General features: G+C 38.9%; 1 protein-coding gene across 1 annotated transcript in view; it reads left to right on the top strand.

The window, feature by feature from the left end:
• The window catches only part of hmcn1 (hemicentin 1), a 501,533-nt gene that overhangs the window by 280,161 nt on the left and 201,931 nt on the right, over positions 1-19,441 (top strand). The window contains exons 30-35 of the mRNA XM_059984517.1: positions 7,196-7,350; positions 13,412-13,690; positions 15,014-15,295; positions 16,322-16,430; positions 17,595-17,764; positions 18,098-18,252. Coding sequence (XP_059840500.1) covers positions 7,196-7,350; positions 13,412-13,690; positions 15,014-15,295; positions 16,322-16,430; positions 17,595-17,764; positions 18,098-18,252 — 1,150 coding nt within the window. The remainder of the gene's footprint in view (positions 1-7,195; positions 7,351-13,411; positions 13,691-15,013; positions 15,296-16,321; positions 16,431-17,594; positions 17,765-18,097; positions 18,253-19,441) is intronic.

Here is a 19,441-nt window from a genome sequence, read left to right as displayed (position 1 = left end):
AATCTTGGATGTCGAGAAAGGTGAGGAATTTAGTCAAGAAGGAGAAGGAAAAGGAAAAATCTGTAAAGTTTAGGAAGCTCGAATTATAAAGAAGCCAGAAAAGAACTTGGAATGGAATTAGGAAAGCCAGGAGGAGCAATGAAAGGTCCTTGGCATATAGGATCAAAGAGAATCTCAAGGCATTCTATTACAAACATCAGAAACAGCAGGATAATCATGGAGGGAGTAGGAGCACTAGAGGATAAAGGGGTGTGGAATATTTGCTTGGATGTGGAAGATGTGGGTGAGGTCCTTAATGAGTACTTTACATCAGTATATCAAGCAGTAATAAACCAAGGCAAATGGACTTGCTGGTATGTCTAGAAGCCGTTTTGCCACTCATCTGAGAGACTTCTTCAGTTCTGATCCATGGTGGGTAGTTTTCCAGTTTATAAACTCTGTGAGTAGTTTAAAATCACATGAGGGTTGTTAAGAATTGTAGAGATAATGAGAGGGTCATTAGTCTCATCTTTGCATGAATGGAGGTGTGAACTGTTGTGGAAATGCCAGGGTAGAAGGCATCTTTGTCAAACTGGAAAACACATTCCTGAACAGAGGAGGTGGGGTATGACACCACCTATCAGCTACTTACATCTCTACCCCTGCAAAATGTCTTTTAGACAACACAGCAAGTCCAGTTGCCGTGACTTATTACTACTTGATATACAAAGACCTTGATGTACAATGACTGAGAACCTTCATAGACATTTTACATCAGTATCTACCAAGAAGGATGTGGAGAGTAAGGAGATCATGGCTGAGCGTACTGATACGCTAGGCCAGTTCAAGGTAAAGGAAGAGGTTGTGTTTAGTCTCTTATACTGCAGAGCAGACTTAATGGGCCAAATAGCCTAATTCTGCTTCTTTGTCTTATGGTCTTAAAGAGCATTGAGTTTGATGTCCTCAGGGTGTGATGGGATATACCCCAGGATATTGAGAGGAAAGAGAAGAGATTGCTGGGACCTGACTAATATCTTTGTGACCTCTCTTGCCACAGGTGAGATTCCAGAGGACAGGCAAGTAGCTAGTGTTCCATTATTTGAGAAGGGAACAAGCAATAATCTTGTAAACTATAGACCATTGGGTCTCACATCACTGGTAGGGAAGTTATTGGAGGGAATTCTTAGGGATAAGGTTTACAAACATTTGGAAAACCATGGCCTAATTGGGGAGAGCCAGCATGGCTTTGTGTGCAGTAAGTCGTATTAACTTGATTGAGATTTTTGGTGAGGTGACGAGGGTGATTGATGAAGGAAGAGCAGTGGATGTTGTCTACATGAATTTTAGTAAGGTATCTGATAAGGTCCCTCATGGGAGGCTTTTCCGGATTAATGGTGAATTGGCTGTTTTGATTCAGAGCTGACTTGCCCATAGAAGACAGAAGATAGTGGTTGAAAGGACTTATTCTAGCTGGAGGTCTGTGATTAGTGGAGTTCCACAGAGATCTGTGCTGTTTGTAATGTATCTAAAGGACCTGGATGAAAATGTCGATGAGTGGGTTAGTAACTTTGCTGATGATACGAAGATTGGTGGTGTTATGGATAGTATAGGCGGGTGGCAAAGAATGCAGCAGAATATAAATTGGTTGCAGATATGGGCAGAGAATTGGCAGATGGAGTTCAACCAGGCAAAATGTGAGGTGTTTCACCCTGCTAGGTCTAATGTAAAGAGACAGTACACTGTTAAGGGCAGTGTGTTGATGAGCAGAGAGATCTCGGAGTTCAAGTTCCTAACTTCCTGTAAGTGGCTGTACAGGTTGATAGCATGGTGAAGAAGCTGTAGGCATGCTTGCCCTTATTAGTCAAGGCGCTGAATTCAAAAGTCAGGAGGTTATGTTGAAGCTTGAAAAAACTCTAGTTAGGCCACATCTAGATTATTACATACAGTTCTGGTTGCCAAATTATATGAACGATGTCAAGGCTTCGGAAAGTGTGCAGAACAGGTTGTCTAAGATACTGCCTGGATTAGAGGGCACGTGCTATTACAAGAGGTTGGACAAATGAGCGCTGTTTTCTCTGGAACAGAGGAGGCAGAGGGGAGATCTGATAAAGGTTGATGAGATTATGAGAGGCATAAATGGAGTAGACAGACAGTATTGCTTTCCCAAGGTGAAAATGTCTTAAAAAAAAGTTCAAAGTACAATCATTATCAAAGTATGTAGAGTATGCATTATACCATATTAACATTAACAGAGGGCATGCGTTTAAGGTGAGAGGGGTTAAATTCAAAGGAGATGTGAGAAGCAAGTCTTTTATATAGAGTGGTGGGTGCCTGTGATGCACTCCCCTAGGTAGTGGTAGAGGCAGAAACATCAGAGAAATTAACAGACGTTCAGACAGACACATGAATGTGAGGAAAATGGAAGGATACGGACGTTATGTAGGCAGGAGTTAGTTGGCCATTTGATTACTGGTTCCATTGATCTGGCACAACATTGGGGGATGAAGGGGAAAACCATGTCCCTACAGGGAGAACATGCGAACTCCACTCAGGCAGCACCGGAGATCAGGATCAAACCTGAGTCACTGGAGCTGTGTTGCACCTACTAGTGAGCCACCAAGATCCACGAATGGAGATAAATTGAAGAAGCTAGTTCTGGGGACAGAGGGGTTAATGACAAGGAGGTGGATCAGATGTATTTGCCTTGAGTTGTACACAGCTTGTTACTTTGATCTGAAGACGGTGGAAGGAGGTTCAACCGAGTAACATTCAAAAAAAGAATTAGATAAATACATGAAAGGACAAAGAAATCACAGTATCATGGGGAAAGAACACTGGCCCAGAAGTAATGGAATGGTTCTATCAAGGGGCAGTCACGTGCTATTCTCTTTCTGTGTCAGAACACTCTACATTGCTGAAAGTATATAAAAACAAGAAGGCAAAATAGGCTGAAATCACCCCAGTGGACTCTATTACTTTTCTTCAGCTTTGTTCCTGCCCAGTAAGTGTTCTATATGCACTACAGTAGACATTGGTCCCTCAAACTCAGGTCTTGAATCCACCTCCTATCTGCTGTTATGACTTTTAGAATAGTAAAGTGCTTATTGCCTGACGTACTTTGAAGCTGAAGGTATCTGGAATCCAAAGAATTGTTTCCTGAATATTGGCCAAACTTTCCAGTTTCTTTCATCAGATATCATGTCCATGAAGATTAAGAAAATTAAACCATGAACAACATCAACCAGATGTCAGCTTTGTCTTCAGGTTCAACAATAAAGCTACTTTGGCCCAATTTTGTACAATGATTTATTTTTAATTTGCTTCCATTATGTATGATTCATCTATTCACGGTAGGATTAAAGTGATGTTAAGTGTATAACCGGACACTTATATTTTGTACTGAAGGAAACATTTAGTAGGATTTTGAATAATTAAATGTTGGAGAAATTATTCTTGCAAAGCAGTGAATATGTTGATGGGACCAGTAAGAATATGGATCAAGCCCAAACCCTTGCCTTTCCACAGTTTGAAAACCCATCATTAACATCCAACATCTTCATACTGAATCAAGACGTCAGAGCAAAATCCAGTTTGTAAAATTATATTCATAAGGTATGAAATTTGTGAATTTTCTTAGCCTACAGAACAAGCAGAAGAGCTATGCCGTGGTTTCTGGTTAATTGGGCCATTGCTTAATCAGGGCAGCCACTTATTGGGGCCAACAGTTACAGAACAAGCACTAATAGAGAAACATACACAAAATGCTGGAGGAACTCAGCAGGCCAGGCAGCATCCACGGGAAAAATTGCAGTTGATGTTTCATGCCAAAACCCTTCAGCAGGGCTGGAGAAAAAAAAGTTGAGGAGTAGATTTAAAAGGTGGGGACAGAGGAGAGAGAAACACAAGGTGATAGGTGAAACCTGGAGGGAGAGGGATGAAGTCAAGAGCTGATAAGTTGATTGGTGAAAGAGTCAGAAGGCCATGGAAGGAAGAAAAAGAGGGAGGAGCACCAGAGGGAGGTGATGGGCAGGCAAGGTGATAAGGTGAGAGAGGGGAAAAGGAATGGGAAATGGTGAAGCAGGGCAATATTAGAAATTTGAGAAATCAAATGTTCATGCTATCAGGTTGGAGGCTACCTAGATGGAATACATGGTGTTGTTCCTTCAACCTAAGTGTGGTCTCATCACGACAGTGGAGGAGGCCGTGGATAGACTTTTCGGAATGGGAAGTGGAATTAAAATGGGTGGCCACTGGGAGATCCTGCTTTTCTGGCAGATGGAGCATAGGTGCTCGGCAAAATGGTGTCCCGATCTATGTTGGGTCTCACCGATTATACAGGGGGTCTCACTGATAAACAGGAGGCCACATTGGGAGCACCAGACACAGTAAATGACCCCAGCAGGCTCACAGGTGAAATGTTGCCTCGCCTGGGAGGACTGTTTAGGACCCTGAGTGGTAGTGAGGAAGGAGGTGTAGAGGCAAGCCCTGAATGTAAATAGCTGGGATTGCCTTCATTTCTTTGAGACACTATACCACTAAATTGGGGCACTAATACCACTATACTGGGGCAGGGTAATGTTGCTGAACAGTTTCTAACTGGCATCAGCAAAGTGCACTGGTGTGGCTGTTAGACACTACACCATGCTTAAAACAAAGAGTTTTTAAATAGTGTAAATTGTGGGTATTTGTGTTCAAAAAGCAGTGATTTTGCCACTGGTAGTTGGCAAGAAATAAGCAGTAAGACGATGCTCACCGTGGTTTCAAGCATTCAGGCTTGGAGATGCCAGAAATGGCCAGGAGTGAAAATGAAACAATTTCACCAATTCAACAAGTTAGAAACTACGAAGAATTTGAGAGTATCGATACCCATCTTGAATGTTCTAGTGAAAATGAAAATTTGGAGGATGCAATCGTCGAAAGTATTGTATGAAGACAGTCCATTATCTATGTTAGGTGTCTGCTGATTTTTTTCATTTACAGTCAATCAAAAGAACGCGGCAGCTGGAACTTCCTCTGATAACAATTAGAAATTGATACTCAATTTTATGGCACTGCAGTAGTATTGATAGTGTTCTGATTTGTTCTCTATTTCATTTAAATGCATAATTTGTTACTCATTTAAACAGTAGTTTGTCGTATTTTCATTAAACTTTGGCTAATTGGGGCAGCCGTTTACTGAGCCAAAATGTACTGGTCCCGATGCATTCTAATTATCTAGCATTGATTGTATTATGCAGAACAGCTTGAAAAGTATTTGCAGCAACATACATAATAGGACAACCTAGCATGACTGTGGCGCAGACAATTGTTGGCAGTTTACATCTGATGTCTTTAACAAAATGGTGAACTCCTTTTCTGTTTTTGCAAGCTCTTCCAACAGCATTAATGCTCTCCGGTCTACAAACCCCATTTCCAAAAAAGTTGGGATATTTTCCAAAATGCAATAAAAACAAAAATCTGTGATATGTTAATTCACAAGAACCTTTATTTAACTGACAAAAGTACAAAGAAAAGATTTTCAATAGTTTTACGGACCAACTTAATTGTATTTTGTAAATATACACAAATTTAGAATTTGATGGCTGCAACACACACAACAAAAGTTGGGACAGAGTTAAAATAAGAATGAAAAGTGCACAGAATATTCAAGTAACACTGGTTTGGAAGACTCCACATTAAGCAGGCTAATTGGTAGCAGGTGAGGTATCATGACTGGGTATAAAAGTAGCGCCCATCAAAGGCTCAGTCTTTGCAAGCAAGGATGGGTCATGGCTCACCTCTTTGTGCCAAAATTCGTGAGAAAATTGTTAGTCAGTTCAAAAGGAACATTTCCCAACACACAATTGCAGAGAATTTAGGTCTTTCAACATTTGCAGTACATAATATTATGAAAAGATTCAGAGAATTCAGAGACATCTCAGTGCGTAAAGGGCAAGGTCGGAAACCACTGTTGAATGCGCGTGATCTTCAAGCCCTCAGGCGGCACTGCCTAAGAAACTGTCATGCTACTGTGACAATTATAGCCACCTGGGCTTGGGAGTACTTCGGAAAACCATTGTCACTTAATACAGTCCGTCACTCCATCCAGAAATGCAACTTGAAACTGTATTCTGCAAGGAGGAAGCCATACATCAACTCTATGCAGAAACGCCGATGAGTTCTCTGGGCCCGAGCTCATCTCAGATGGACCGAAAGACTGTGGAACCGTGTGCTGTGGTCAGATGAGTCCACATTTCAGCTAGTTTTCGGAAAAAACGGGTGTCGAGTTCTCCGTGCCAAAGATGAAAACGACCATCCTGATTGTTATCAATGAAAGGTGCAAAAGCCAGTATCTGTGATGGTATGGGGGTGCATCAGTGCCCACGGCATGGGTGAGTTGCATGTATGTGAAGGTACCATTGACTCTGAGGGATATATTAGGATTTTAGAGAGACATATGTTGCCATCAAGGTGACGTCTCTTCCCAGGACGTCCATGCTTATTTCAGCAGGACAATGCCAGACCACATTCTGCACGGGCTACAACAGCATGGCTTTGTAGACACAGAGTGAGTGTGCTTGACTGGCCTGCTGCCAGTCCAGATCTATCACCTAATGTATGGCGCGTCATGAAGAGGAGAATCAGACAACGGAGACCACAGACTGTTGAGCAGCTGAAGTCTTATATCAAGCAAGAATGGACAAATTTGCAAATGCAAATCTACTACAATTAGTATCCTCAGTTCCAAAACAATTAAAAAGTGTTATTAAAAGGAAAGGTGATGTAACACAATGGTAAACATGCCTCTGTCCCAACTTTTGTTGAATGTGTTGTAGCCATCAAATTCTAAATTTGTGTATATTTACAAAATACAATTAAGTTGGTCAGTAATACTATTGAAAATCTTTTCTTTGTACTTTTGTCAGTTAAATAAAGGTTTACGTGAATTAACATATCGCAGATTTTTGTTTTTATTGCATTTTGGAAAATATCCCAACTTTTCTGGAAATGGGGTTTCTACATAACAGTGATGCAGGAGAATAAATAAATGCAGCACAACAGACTAAATAGAATGTAATTTTAGCATTTTTGTCACAGAAGATCATTAAATATTAAATTTGTCCTTCAAAATTCACAGAGTTTTCTTGTAGAGGTCATGTGTTATCAGGTTCCAAATTTGTCATTGCATTGTACCAGAAGCAATAGTAATAACAATTCTTCATGCTTTGCACAACAGGGTTCTTTTCCTGGGCAGCCCCAACATAGAGGTAAGAAATGATGGCCAGCTGCTCCACATAAAGAATGCACGCCTGTCTGAACAGGGCCATTACCAGTGCAGTGCAGTAAATGCTGCAGGAAAACGATTCAAGAAATTCAAACTCAACATCTACGGTTAGTGCAGCTCTTCCAATGTGAAAAGCTAACTACTCCTGCTGGTTTGAGTTTTATTTTGTGTTGAGTTGCTGAACTGAAAAACTGATGGAGTCACATTCTCAGAGGCTGGTCAATAATAATGTGGTGCTGCTATTCAGCTTTCTCACAGGATGATTCAAATCAGAGTTGTCCAGTTATAGGTGGAATTTTGAACTTTACATTTCACTCCAGAATACGATCTGCTTCAGGATTCCAGAGCATATCAGGATTATATAATTCCTTCTCCAAAATACATATGATAAACCAGTACTTAGATGAACCTAATTATTGACATCAGCCTTTTAATTCTAGATATGCTTAATCATCTGAACAAGGTGGGGTTTTAATTCATATCTTTGAACCATTAGTCCAGGCCTCTGAATTTCTTATTCCATGACATAACCACTCTGTGATTGCACTCTGAGCCTTTTAATTGTTAGGTATAGATAGGAGAGGAAATTCTCAAAATGCTTTGGAGAAAGGGTCAAAAATGCAAAAGAACACCATTAATGAAAACAGGTTTTCCCACCCCCACCTCAGGTTAGCTGCAATGTTGATTTAGTTAAACTCTCATACTGCTAATCATACCCAGGAATTCTAGAGTCACTGTATAAATATCTTTTTATGAACAGTGTGTGTAGATAAATTCTTATATCTTGCACTGCACGGTGCAAGAAACCAGATGTTGGCTATGAAGAGCAACTATTTCAACAGCAGATTTACATTATCAAACATGATGTCTTACCAAACTAATAAGTTAATTGGGCTTCTCAGAGAGCTGTGAGCAGTTACTACTAGAGTTTGCAAATTCCTGCCTTCAGCAAATGATTTAATCATTTACTTTTTCAATGAAAGCATCAAGTACATTCAATGAACAATTTTAATAAGAACTGAATAAGAAAAAAAAGATCTTTAAGAATCAAAAAGGCTTGCTGTTTGATTCATTCCTCTTTATGTAAGTGTTCATACACATGGGTATTTGGAAAAATGCTGATCAATGCAGCAGGAAATCATGCATTAAGCTATTCTGCAGAATATTGACTGAGCAATATGCAAAACAAATCTCAATGGTTCTGGGACACCAGGTATAGCTTTTGTAAATGATTGGAACAATTATTTATGCTTCTCAGGAAAGGAAATGTTCAAGAGGCGTATTCCACCATCCCCCCCAAATATGTTGCTGTGTTTTTGATTTCCTGCAAGAAGATGATTGATGTTCAATACAAGCAGTGAGGCATGAAAAAGTCTATTTAAATAATATCTAAATATTTGTATTATGCTCTCCAATGTACCATCCACTACTTTTATAAAGTTACAGTGGATAACAGGGACTCCTGATAGCCTCTGGCATCTACCTCTTCAATGGGGGGAAGGGGAATATGAAGTTTAAATGTCAGGAAACTTGCAATTGATTGTGTAAATCAAAACATTGGTTTCTAACAAAATAAATAGAATCCCAAGAGGGAATTGAAGAACTCTTTTGTATAATGCAATGTTATGATCTGGAATGTGCTGCCTGAAAGCAATTTCGAAAGAGCAATGTGTAAATACTTTAAAAGGGAGGTTTGTGGGGCCATGGAAAAGAGCAATGGTTTAATTAAATGGCTAATGCTTTCAGAGGGCCCACACAACCATGGATAGCCTGTAGTAGGAGATCATATAAAGCAGTTTTGTGAACATTTCAGTGGCTTTTGCAATGTTCTGCTACAAAAAAAATCAGCCCTCACAATAGTTGTAATTTATCTAAATTACAATTCTGAAGACCAGCGATTTCTCACATATTTATATGGCTCTGAGAATGGTTGACTCAACAGACAAAATCAGCCTCTCTTGGTCTCCACCCTACCACAGATATTTGTTTTGTTTTTCCCAACCCTTCCCCTCCTCTGTCACATTGTCTATACTGTTTTATTCTCGAATTCTCACCTTTAGTTGTTCTGCTAAGTTTGTAACATCGACTCTGTCACTTAATCACAGTTGCTATCTGACCTGTTGAGTATTAATGCCGTTTTCTCTCTATATTCTTAAAATGTCTCAGTTCTACAAGAATGATGTGTATCAATTATTAAAGATTATGCATTGATAACGCTTTGTTGATTAGAAGTATTTGTATATCAAAAATGAAAAGCTGGCAAATTTAAAAGGAATTGAAAATGCTGTCAAATATAAGCAGTTAATTGACATTGAAAGGAAGAAATTAGTTAGCATTTCAAATGTTTTCTTTCATCACATTCAATTAAGAGCATTTCTATTATGTTCTATTTATTGAGAAAGTAAAAAGTTAAGAATGAATGACATTTATGTTGATTATATATTGCAATAAATGACTGGATTTGCTAAGGACATAAGATGGAGCAACAAATATTTACTACCTATTGGCAGTTTAGTCAATCAGTCAAATACAAGGAGAAGTCATTGGGGTGCTATCTACAGTTAGTTCCTCAGTCACAAATTTCATAGTTAAAGCATAGTGCACAGTGGAAGCATAATATCCCAACATCTAGTTCCAATGCCTGGTGTCTCCATGTTTCCCAATTTGAAAAATTAGTCTTTGAGTGAGGATGAGTGTCATCCTGCTCAGCACCTGCTCTGTTCCTTAATTGCCACACTTTTATAGACAATAGGTGCAGAAGTAGACCATTCGGCCCTTTGAGCCTGCACCGCCATTCTGAGATCATGGCTGATCATCTACTATCAATACCTGGTTCCTACCTTGTCCCCATATCCCTTGATTCCCCTATCCATAAGATACCTATCTAGCTCCTTCTTGAAAGTATCCAGAGAATTGGCCTCCACTGCCTTCTGAGGCAGTGCATTCCACACCCCCACAACTCTCTGGGAGAAGAAGTTTTTCCTTAACTCTGTCCTAAATGACCTACCCCTTATTCTTAAACCATGCCCTCTGGTACTGGACTCTCCCAGCATCTGGAACATATTTCCTGCCTCTATCTTGTCTAATCCCTTAATAATCTTATATGTTGCAATCAGATCCCCTCTCAATCTTCTTAATTCCAGAGTGTACAAGCCCAGTCTCTCTAACGTCTCTGCGTAAGACAGTCCGGACATCCCAGGAATTAACCTTGTGAATCTACGCTGCACTTCTTCTACAGGCAGGATGTCCTTCCTTAACCCTGGAGACCAAATCTGTACACAATACTCCAGGTGTGGTCTCACCAAGGCCCTGTACAAATGTAAAAGGATTTCCTTGCTCTTGTACTCAATTCCATTTGTAATAAAGGCCAACATTCTATTAGCCTTCTTCATTGCCTGCTGCACTTGCTCATTCACCTTCAGTGACTGATGAACAAGGACTCCTAGATCTCTGAATTTCTCCCTTACCTAACTCTACACCGTTCAGATAATAATCTGCCTTCCTGTTCTTACTCCCAAAATGGATAACCTCACACTTATTCACATTAAACGTCATCTGCCAAGTATCTGCCCACTCACCCAGCCTATCCAAGTCACCCTGAGTTCTCCTAACATCCTCATCACATGTCACACTGCCACCCAGCTTAGTATTATCAGCAAACTTGCTGATGTTATTCTCAATGCCTTCATCTAAATCATTGATGTAAATCATAAACAGCTGTGATCCCAATACCGAGCCCTGTGGCACCCCACTAGTCACCACCTGCCATTCCGAGAAACACCCATTCACTGTTACCCTTTGCTTTCTATCTGCCAACCAGTTTTCTATCTATGTCAATATCTTCCCCCCAATGCCGTGAGCTCTGATTTTACCCACCAATCTCCTATGTGGGACCTTATCAAATGCCTTCTGAAAATCGAGGTACGCTACATCCACTGGATCTCCCTTGTCTAACTTTCTGGTTACATCCTCGAAAATCTCTAATAGATTAGTCAAGCATGATTTGCCTTTGGGAAATCCATGCTGGCTCGGCCCAATCCTATCACTGTTATCTAGATATGCCACTATTTCATCTTTAATAATGGACTCTAGCATCTTCCCCACTACTGATGTTAGGCTGACAGGACGATAGTTCTCTGTTTTCTCCCTCCCTCCTTTCTTAAAAAGTGGGATAACATTAGCCATTCTCCAATCCTCAGGAACTGATCCTGAATCTAAGGAACATTGGAAAATGATTATCAATGCATCCGCAATTTCCAAAGCCACCTCCTTTAGTACCCTAGGATGCAGACCATCTGGACCTGGGGATTTGTTAGCCTTCAGTCCCATCAGTCTACTCATCACCGTTTCCTTCCTAATGTCAATCTGTTTCATTTCCTCTGTTACCCTATGTCCTTGGCCCATCCATACATCTGGGAGATTGCTTGTGTCTTTCCTAGTGAAGACAGATCTAAAGTACTTATTAAATTCTTCTGCCATTTCTCTGTTTCCTATAACAATTTCACCCAATTCATTCTTCAAGGGCCCAACATTGTTCTTAACTATCTTCTTTCTCTTCACATACCTAAAAAAGCTTTTGCTATCCTCCTTTATCTTCCTGGCTAGCATTGTCGACGTTTTGGGCCAAGACCCTTCGTCAGGACATTGGCGAAGGGTCTCGGCCCAAAACGTTTATAGTGCTTCTCCCTACAGATGCTGCCTGGCCTGCTGTGTTCCACCAGCATTTTGTGTGTGTTGCTTGAATTTCCAGCATCTGCAGATTCCCTTGTGTTTGTCATTGAGGCAGTTCACTCTACTCTTCTTGGGCATTGAATGATTGCTTCCCTTTTGAAGCCATGGGTATCTAAGAACCATGGCAGTAAAAGGTTGAAGGTATTTTTGAATATTCCAGCCAGTTGGTCAGCACAGGTTTTCAGTACCCAGCAAAGTACACAGTTGTACTATGAAATTAATATATGTAAATTCATGTTCGTGTACATTTGAAAATCAAGGAATTCCTTCCTCTAACATATAATTGATTTAACCACCTTGAGAAATTGTACACGTTAGATAAAGCTCATAATATTAAAATATTTATACCTTATTAGAGGGACTAGATTGACAGGTAGGTATAATGTTCTTGTGTTATTTGAATAACTCTTTTCCCTTGCATGGAGATGTTCTTAGTTGTGCAGCTACACTAGGTGAATGTATGTTTGAATATAGAGAAATCAACATCAGTTGGTGGGTATCCAGTCTGGGCTGCAGATGAGTTTGAGGATAGCTGTTTACAACCTAACTGGCATGTTTTTATACATTCGCTTTCCAGTTCTTAATCAACTCAAAGCTACAACTTAATATTCAGTATCAAATTAAGTATAGTTGATCAGGAACCAGCACTACATTTGTATTGTGAGGACTTGAGGTTTATTGTTGTAGGCAACTGAAGTGAAGGGTGTTTTTCTAAAGTTAAGTACCCATGTATAGCAAGTTTATTACTCTGTGATTAAGACAAAAATTACTTGCATTTGAAAATTGTCTCTTGGAAGTTTCAATTGGACTTGATTTAATGCCTAACTTACCTAAGGTCCAAGTGCAAAGTACAGTTAGAAGATGTACAAATATGAAATATTTACAGTTTAACTACTGTTCATCATCAAGTGAATGAAACAACCTTTACTTTTCAAACAGATAATTATAGCACAGGTTGATAGACAGCGAAATGATGAAGTATCTGACAGTGATAATGTGAGCTATCCATAATCATCTGGACATTCATTGTAATACAACTCATAGCAAACTGAGTCACTGACTATCCTGTCAATGTGCTTTGACAACTGAGAAACTGTCTGCTCTGGGAGCTCTGTTAAATTTATGAAATTCATTCAGTGGAATATTCTAAAATCTCTCCCAGTTTACTCAATGGTGCTGAAGTCTGTGCCTTGGCTTTATTTGAGACCAGATAAGTCATTAACTCAGTTTTTCTTGATATGAATCAGTTTCATGTCATTTGGTCACATTGCCTGCTGAATTTTGCTGTTTAAACTTAAATATGCAGCCCCAGTCTTAAAAGCTGCCAGAATGTTTTCTATTACTTGAGTTACTTACGTAGTCAGAAATTATTGAACTGTTTCTTTCAACTGTTCAATTATTATATTTATGCTGTTGTTTTCATTTTCATACCAAAAGTTGCACCAACCATTAAAGGAGGTAATACCACAACTGACCTGACTGTTCTGCTAAATAACCCCGTCCTCCTGGAATGTGAAGCTCGTGGCGTTCCGCTGCCTGCTATAACCTGGTACAGAGCCAATCGACCAATCATCTCCAGTCCGCAAGCTACGTATATTGACAGAGGGCACTTCCTTCAGATACCTCGGGCCCATATATCAGATGCTGGTCAATATACTTGTCGCGTCACCAGTGTTGCTGGAACTGCTGAAAAGCTTTACGAGCTGGATGTGTATGGTAATAATTCTACTTCTATTCACATTTCCTTTCCTATTTTTATATCCATTTTGGAAAATCTTATTTTCTGTTAAGGGAAGCAACAAAACACTCTTTTGTTTTTCTAAAGACAATTTTGGCCTGCATTTTTACGCCAAAATTTGTTGGTGATTTTGGTATTTGGCAGTAGATTTAATGCATCTCCCTCTCCCACCACTCAAGAGAATTCTGAATATGGAGAACCTCAATTGATGCTGTTTTGCCAGCTTCTCAAACACTCATTTTCACCCCCATTTACAGAACTTTCGTGAGTGAAGGCATGTTTGGAGGCAATTTACTGTGGATGTTCCTGTTCACCCCATGTTGACTAGTTTATCAGCACTGACACCCATGAGAAATTCTGACTTGTCTTGCAGTTTACCTATTCCCTAAGAAGAAAAAGTACAAAGGATATGTTTTTTTCTTGTTACATGGAAAGAAGTGACATTTGGACTGCAGCAGGCTGAATATGTGGTTAATTTAAAAGTCTAAGATAATTAGAAACTCCGCTGAAACAAATTAAATACAAGAAGAGGGATTAGTCAAATCAAAATGAAATTCTGTTCCTTGACCGTCACTGGTTCTTATTTTCCTAGTGGTGGTGATTCTTTGTAGTTTAGGAATATAATTGATGACATAATGTCTCCAGCATTGGGCATTATTTATTGCCTGAATCTATAAGTAGAAGCAAGTTGTTCATTAAAGGAAGCCACCAGAGACAAAAGCTGCTCTATTCTCAATAAATTTATATTTACTTTGCCCCTTTATCAACAAAACAAGATTAAATAAGCATTCATCACCCTGGGTTTTTGTATGAGATGGGCTGCTAGCTTTGACTATAAAACCACATAGGCAGGAAAGTGATTGAGGATTTTATACAAGAACAAGTTACTTTTTTCAGAAGTGCAACATTATATCACAGCTGAAATATACTTGATTGACTTTTTATGCCCAGAGAATGAGATGAGAGAAGAATAGATCTTTTTGGGTTATTGCTCTTTGAGGAAACAATCTTTGTTCAGATCCCGGGTAAAGTCTCAGTTCTACTCTTAATAATCAACTTCCCAGAACCAATCAGATAAGGAACTCCTGCAAACTTCTTACTTCTCATATATGAGAAGCACCAAGTCAAGTCATAAAGTCACAGCTAACAGGAATTTCTGTAGCAGAAATGCTTCACTATTGTTTAGTGTTTAGGTGAATGATTCTAATCCCCAACAAAAAGCCATACACAACTTTCTAATAAAACCTTTTTTTTATATATTTAAGAAGACTAATCACTTCTGCTTGCATTTCTTTTTCCAGTTCCTCCTAATGTTGAAGGACAGCTTGAAACTCCCCAGCTCAAGAAGGTCATTACTAATAACATGGTGGTTCTGCATTGTGAAGCATCTGGGCACCCACCTCCAGTTCTTATGTGGCTGAAGGATGGGGTACCTGTGAAAGCCAGTAACAACACTCGTATCCTGCAGGGAGGCAGGACGCTGGAGATTCTCAGTGTAGCCGTGCCTAGTGCCGGTGGCTACACGTGTGTAGCTAGCAGCATTGCTGGTGAAAGCCAAATAAAGTACATCCTAGATGTTCTAGGTAAGGTATTAAAAAACATCCGGGTTATTCCTGTAATCCCACGATTGGAAAAGGATGGTATTTGTTGAGATCAGCGATGAGAGTAGATCTCCAGCACTGATTTGCCTAATGAGCTTGAAGATGACCATCAGACAGTCTGATGGATGAAGCGTTCTGTCACCTCACTCACATTGAAAGCTCTCAATATGTCTAAATGCTAAGGCAAAAATCTGTTCATATTCAGACTTTGCTACACACATTAAACCAGGTTTTGTTTACTTTAATCCATGTTTACGAACTCCATTGTTTAAGTGAAACATGCTAAATTCCATGCCCAAGCAGACATAAAGACTTGAATTACTCTCAGTTATCCATGGCACTGATTTCTGTCTGAGAAGTGTCAAACCTTTCTTGGTCCTTACATTTCAGAATAAAGTGGCAAAACTGGTACACAAATGCAAACATCTGGCCATATCATTTTTTCTGTTACTCATGCAGAGAATATTTCAGCAAGGGAATGTTTTTATACTTTCTCCATTTTTTCTTTATGATTTGATTCAATAATTACAAAGGACATTGTACTGTATGGATCTACAAACGTTTGTATTTTTTGAGAGCAACGACTCCCCTTAGCACTAATGGACTGATAACTTACCTGTTTGCATTGATTTGTGTTTTCTTGCACACGTGTGTCCTGCAGCCCACTCTCACTTTCTCTCTGCAATGTGAATACACTAGTTAAAGTCACCTGCACATGCATGCCTTTATTTAATTGATATGTAGTTGCCCAGATACAGCAGATATGATGTCATTTGAAGATATTTCCATATTTATTCACCTAATGGGCCCGTAATTTTCACAGAAGGTAAAACAAGTGGCAGTGATTGTTTCCTGGGGCATGCAGATGTATTTGTACTTTGAAAAGTTTGGCATTGTTCAACAGAATGTACCCATTGCCCGAAGTGCCTGAGAACCAATAGATTTGTAATTGTGCAATATTGCAGCAATTTGGGTGCAGCAGTATTTCCACAGTTTACCTTTCTGCAGTGCCTCCAACCATTGAAGGGAATGAAGAAGCCGCCAATGCCACGGTAATTGTGCATAATCCTCTGGAGCTTGAGTGTAATGCAGCTGGAAGCCCTCCTCCAAATATCATGTGAGTAAGTCATTGTAAATGCCTCAATCACAAGATAAACAAACAGAAGTAGTATTGATAAGATCCTTAAAAAGAGCCTCTCACCATGAGGCAAACAACTAGCAATATCAGTTAATATTTTATAGTAACTAACTGGCTGATCCTTTTTAGTGTGTTCATGTTCTTCATTCCATCTCTATTGTTGTCTTTCTGAATATCCATTCTTTCATAACAGGATAAGTGGAGGTGATGGCTTACAGAGCTAACCTGACGGGTGATCCCTGAATAAAATACCCTATACCTTTCAGTGGTCAGTGCAGTGGAAGGAGAGGTATTTTAGGTCCCTGTAAGGTTCTCTCCTCGTCATATTTTCTGGACCCTGCATGACATTGGAAGTGAATCCAGTCTGAAATAGATAAGTGCATTGTATGCAATGTTAATCGTACAGAGTGACATTCCGCTCATTTTTCAAGGGCTCTACCAGTTATGTGCTTGTTTGGATTTCCAAGGCAATGTATGTCCAGAGGCAACCATAAAAAAACTCCACAATATTACATATCAGAATCCTTAACTGAAGTAAAGCAGTAGTGTAAAAGAGGAGACTTTGACTGTGGAAAATGACATCTGACACCATGACCAGAGCCAGCACAGAAGTCTCTTGGTAGAACTACTTTCATTGTTAACCAAACAATGGGGAATGTATGTGATTATCAAGGAAAACTGCATCTAAAAATTTCTGCGCAGACTGGCTGTTGCAACCTTTTAAGAACCTTGAAGAAATTTTAGGTCCTCAACTGCTCAAGAAGTTTCTTAATTGTACTTAATAAAAGGCTGTGACTTGAAAATAGGCTGAGCAGTTCCCAATAATAACAAAATAAAGAGAATGTTGGAAATGCTCATTAAAACAGAGAGCACCCACGGAGGGGAGAATAGAAATACATTTTGAGTTGATGACCTTGACATAGAATTAAGAAAAGTCAAACTTACATTTTGGAGAAGTTAAATGTTGATGAAAACCGGTCTTTAAAATTCATCAGCCTGTAGAAATTACTGTTTAAAATGAATGATACATTTTCTCAGCTTACGATTATTAAGAAATGCATTGATCCTCTGTGCATTTACAATGAACAACTTGAAACTGCAACTGTTTGAATTTTGTTGATTTAAAAATATATTATGTTTTAGGTGGATGAAGGATGGACAACCAGTTAAAAGTGCAGTTGGTGTTCAAATTACAGCCAATGGCCAGAAGTTGATCATCTCGCAAGCCCAGATCACTGACACAGGCAGATACCAGTGTGTAGCCACCAATGAAGCAGGCAGTCAGCAGCGAGAATTTAATGTTGTTGTTCAAGGTAACCCCTGAATGTCAAGAACAGAGCTTCAAATTCTATTCTGAACTTCTGTTTTATGACTGTATTTGCCTTAATTAGCATCAATTGGAAGCCATGTTTTTAAAATTTTCTAAATGCTATTCAATTGGCATTCCCTCATTAAAGAAATAACTTATAAGGCAATTGCTTCTGTAATGATTATCCATTATTACTTTGTTTATTGTCCATTCATTGCTTGTTAAAACACTCTTCTGATTTAGGATGCACTAAGTTAGTTTTATGTCAGAAATTGACAGCTAAAAATTATCTATGTAATTGGAATAAAATATGCTTTTTCTCCCCGATTCAATGCAGTTTCCCCAACAATTAGATCAACAGGCCCTTTGGAAAGATCAGTGGTGGTTCATAAAACAGTGATCCTCCAGTGTGTAGCTAATGGCATTCCACACCCTACCATTACATGGCTTAAAGATGGGAGGCCTGTAAACACCGCAAGAGGAAACATCAAGGTTTGTTCACTCAGTAACTAAAGACACATTAAATAGTGTAAAATATTTTAGCTGTTATCTGTAATTTTATATTGCTAGTGATATGTGGACAAGAAGTTAGAGATAGCTCTTTCCAAAGGAAATGTATCCCAAGGAGAGAGTAACACATTGTTCTCAAATTTAGGGGCATTTCATCAGAATCACTACACTGCTAACTGTGCAGCAGTGTCTCACCAGAGTGGCAGTCTATGATACCTCTGGAATGAATGAGAACACCATTGTTAACATTCCTAGGGTGATGAGTGGGGTAATAGTGCAGTGACTCATTTCATCTCCAAAAGTGGACTCTAACTTAATTACAACTATTAAGAGGTCTGACAAACGTCCTTCAATCTAAAACTATAACTCTTCTTTCTAAGGATGCTGCCTGACCTGCAGATTAGCAGATTTTCTCCTTTGCTGTTAAATATGACTCCAACCCTGACACAATGTGCTTCAAGTCTGATTTACACTCTTCATTTAATTCAAAGGCGAGAGGAGTTGCAATTTTGGTTAATAAAAATGTACTAATTAAAATACAAAATGTATTAATTGATTCAGCAGGGAGATATGTTATTATACATCGTCAATTTTTTTCAGAACTATGGACTCTTATGAATATTTATACACCAAATGAAAATGATGTAAAATTTATACAAGAGGTCTTTTTGAATTTGGCTAATGCACATGACAAAATATCAATAGGTGGAGATTTTAATTTTTATCTAGATCCAGTTTTAGATAGATCAACAAAGGTTGTCACAAAATCAAAAGTAGCAAAATTAATATCATTTATGAAAGACTAAAATTTGATTGATATATGGAGAAGAATTAACCCAAAAGAAAGAGATTATTCATTTTATTCAAATAGACATAAAACATATTCAAGGATAGATTTTTTCCTATTATCAACGAATATGCAAGATAGAGTGAAAATATGGAATATAAAGCGAGAATATTGTCAGATCATTCTCCTTTGATAATGACAATAATAATGATAGATAAAGAGGAATCAATTTATAGATGGAGATTTAATTCAATATTACTAAAGCGTCAAGATTTTTGTGATTTTATGAAAAAGCAGATTCAGTTTTTTTCAGATACAAATTCACATTCAGTTGATGATAAATTTATATTGTGGGAAACAATGAAGGCATATTTGAGAGGTCAG

The sequence above is a fragment of the Hypanus sabinus genome, chromosome 11, assembly GCF_030144855.1.
Source record: "Hypanus sabinus isolate sHypSab1 chromosome 11, sHypSab1.hap1, whole genome shotgun sequence".
NCBI lineage: Eukaryota > Metazoa > Chordata > Chondrichthyes > Myliobatiformes > Dasyatidae > Hypanus > Hypanus sabinus.
This window is presented reverse-complemented; position numbering and strand designations above follow the sequence as displayed.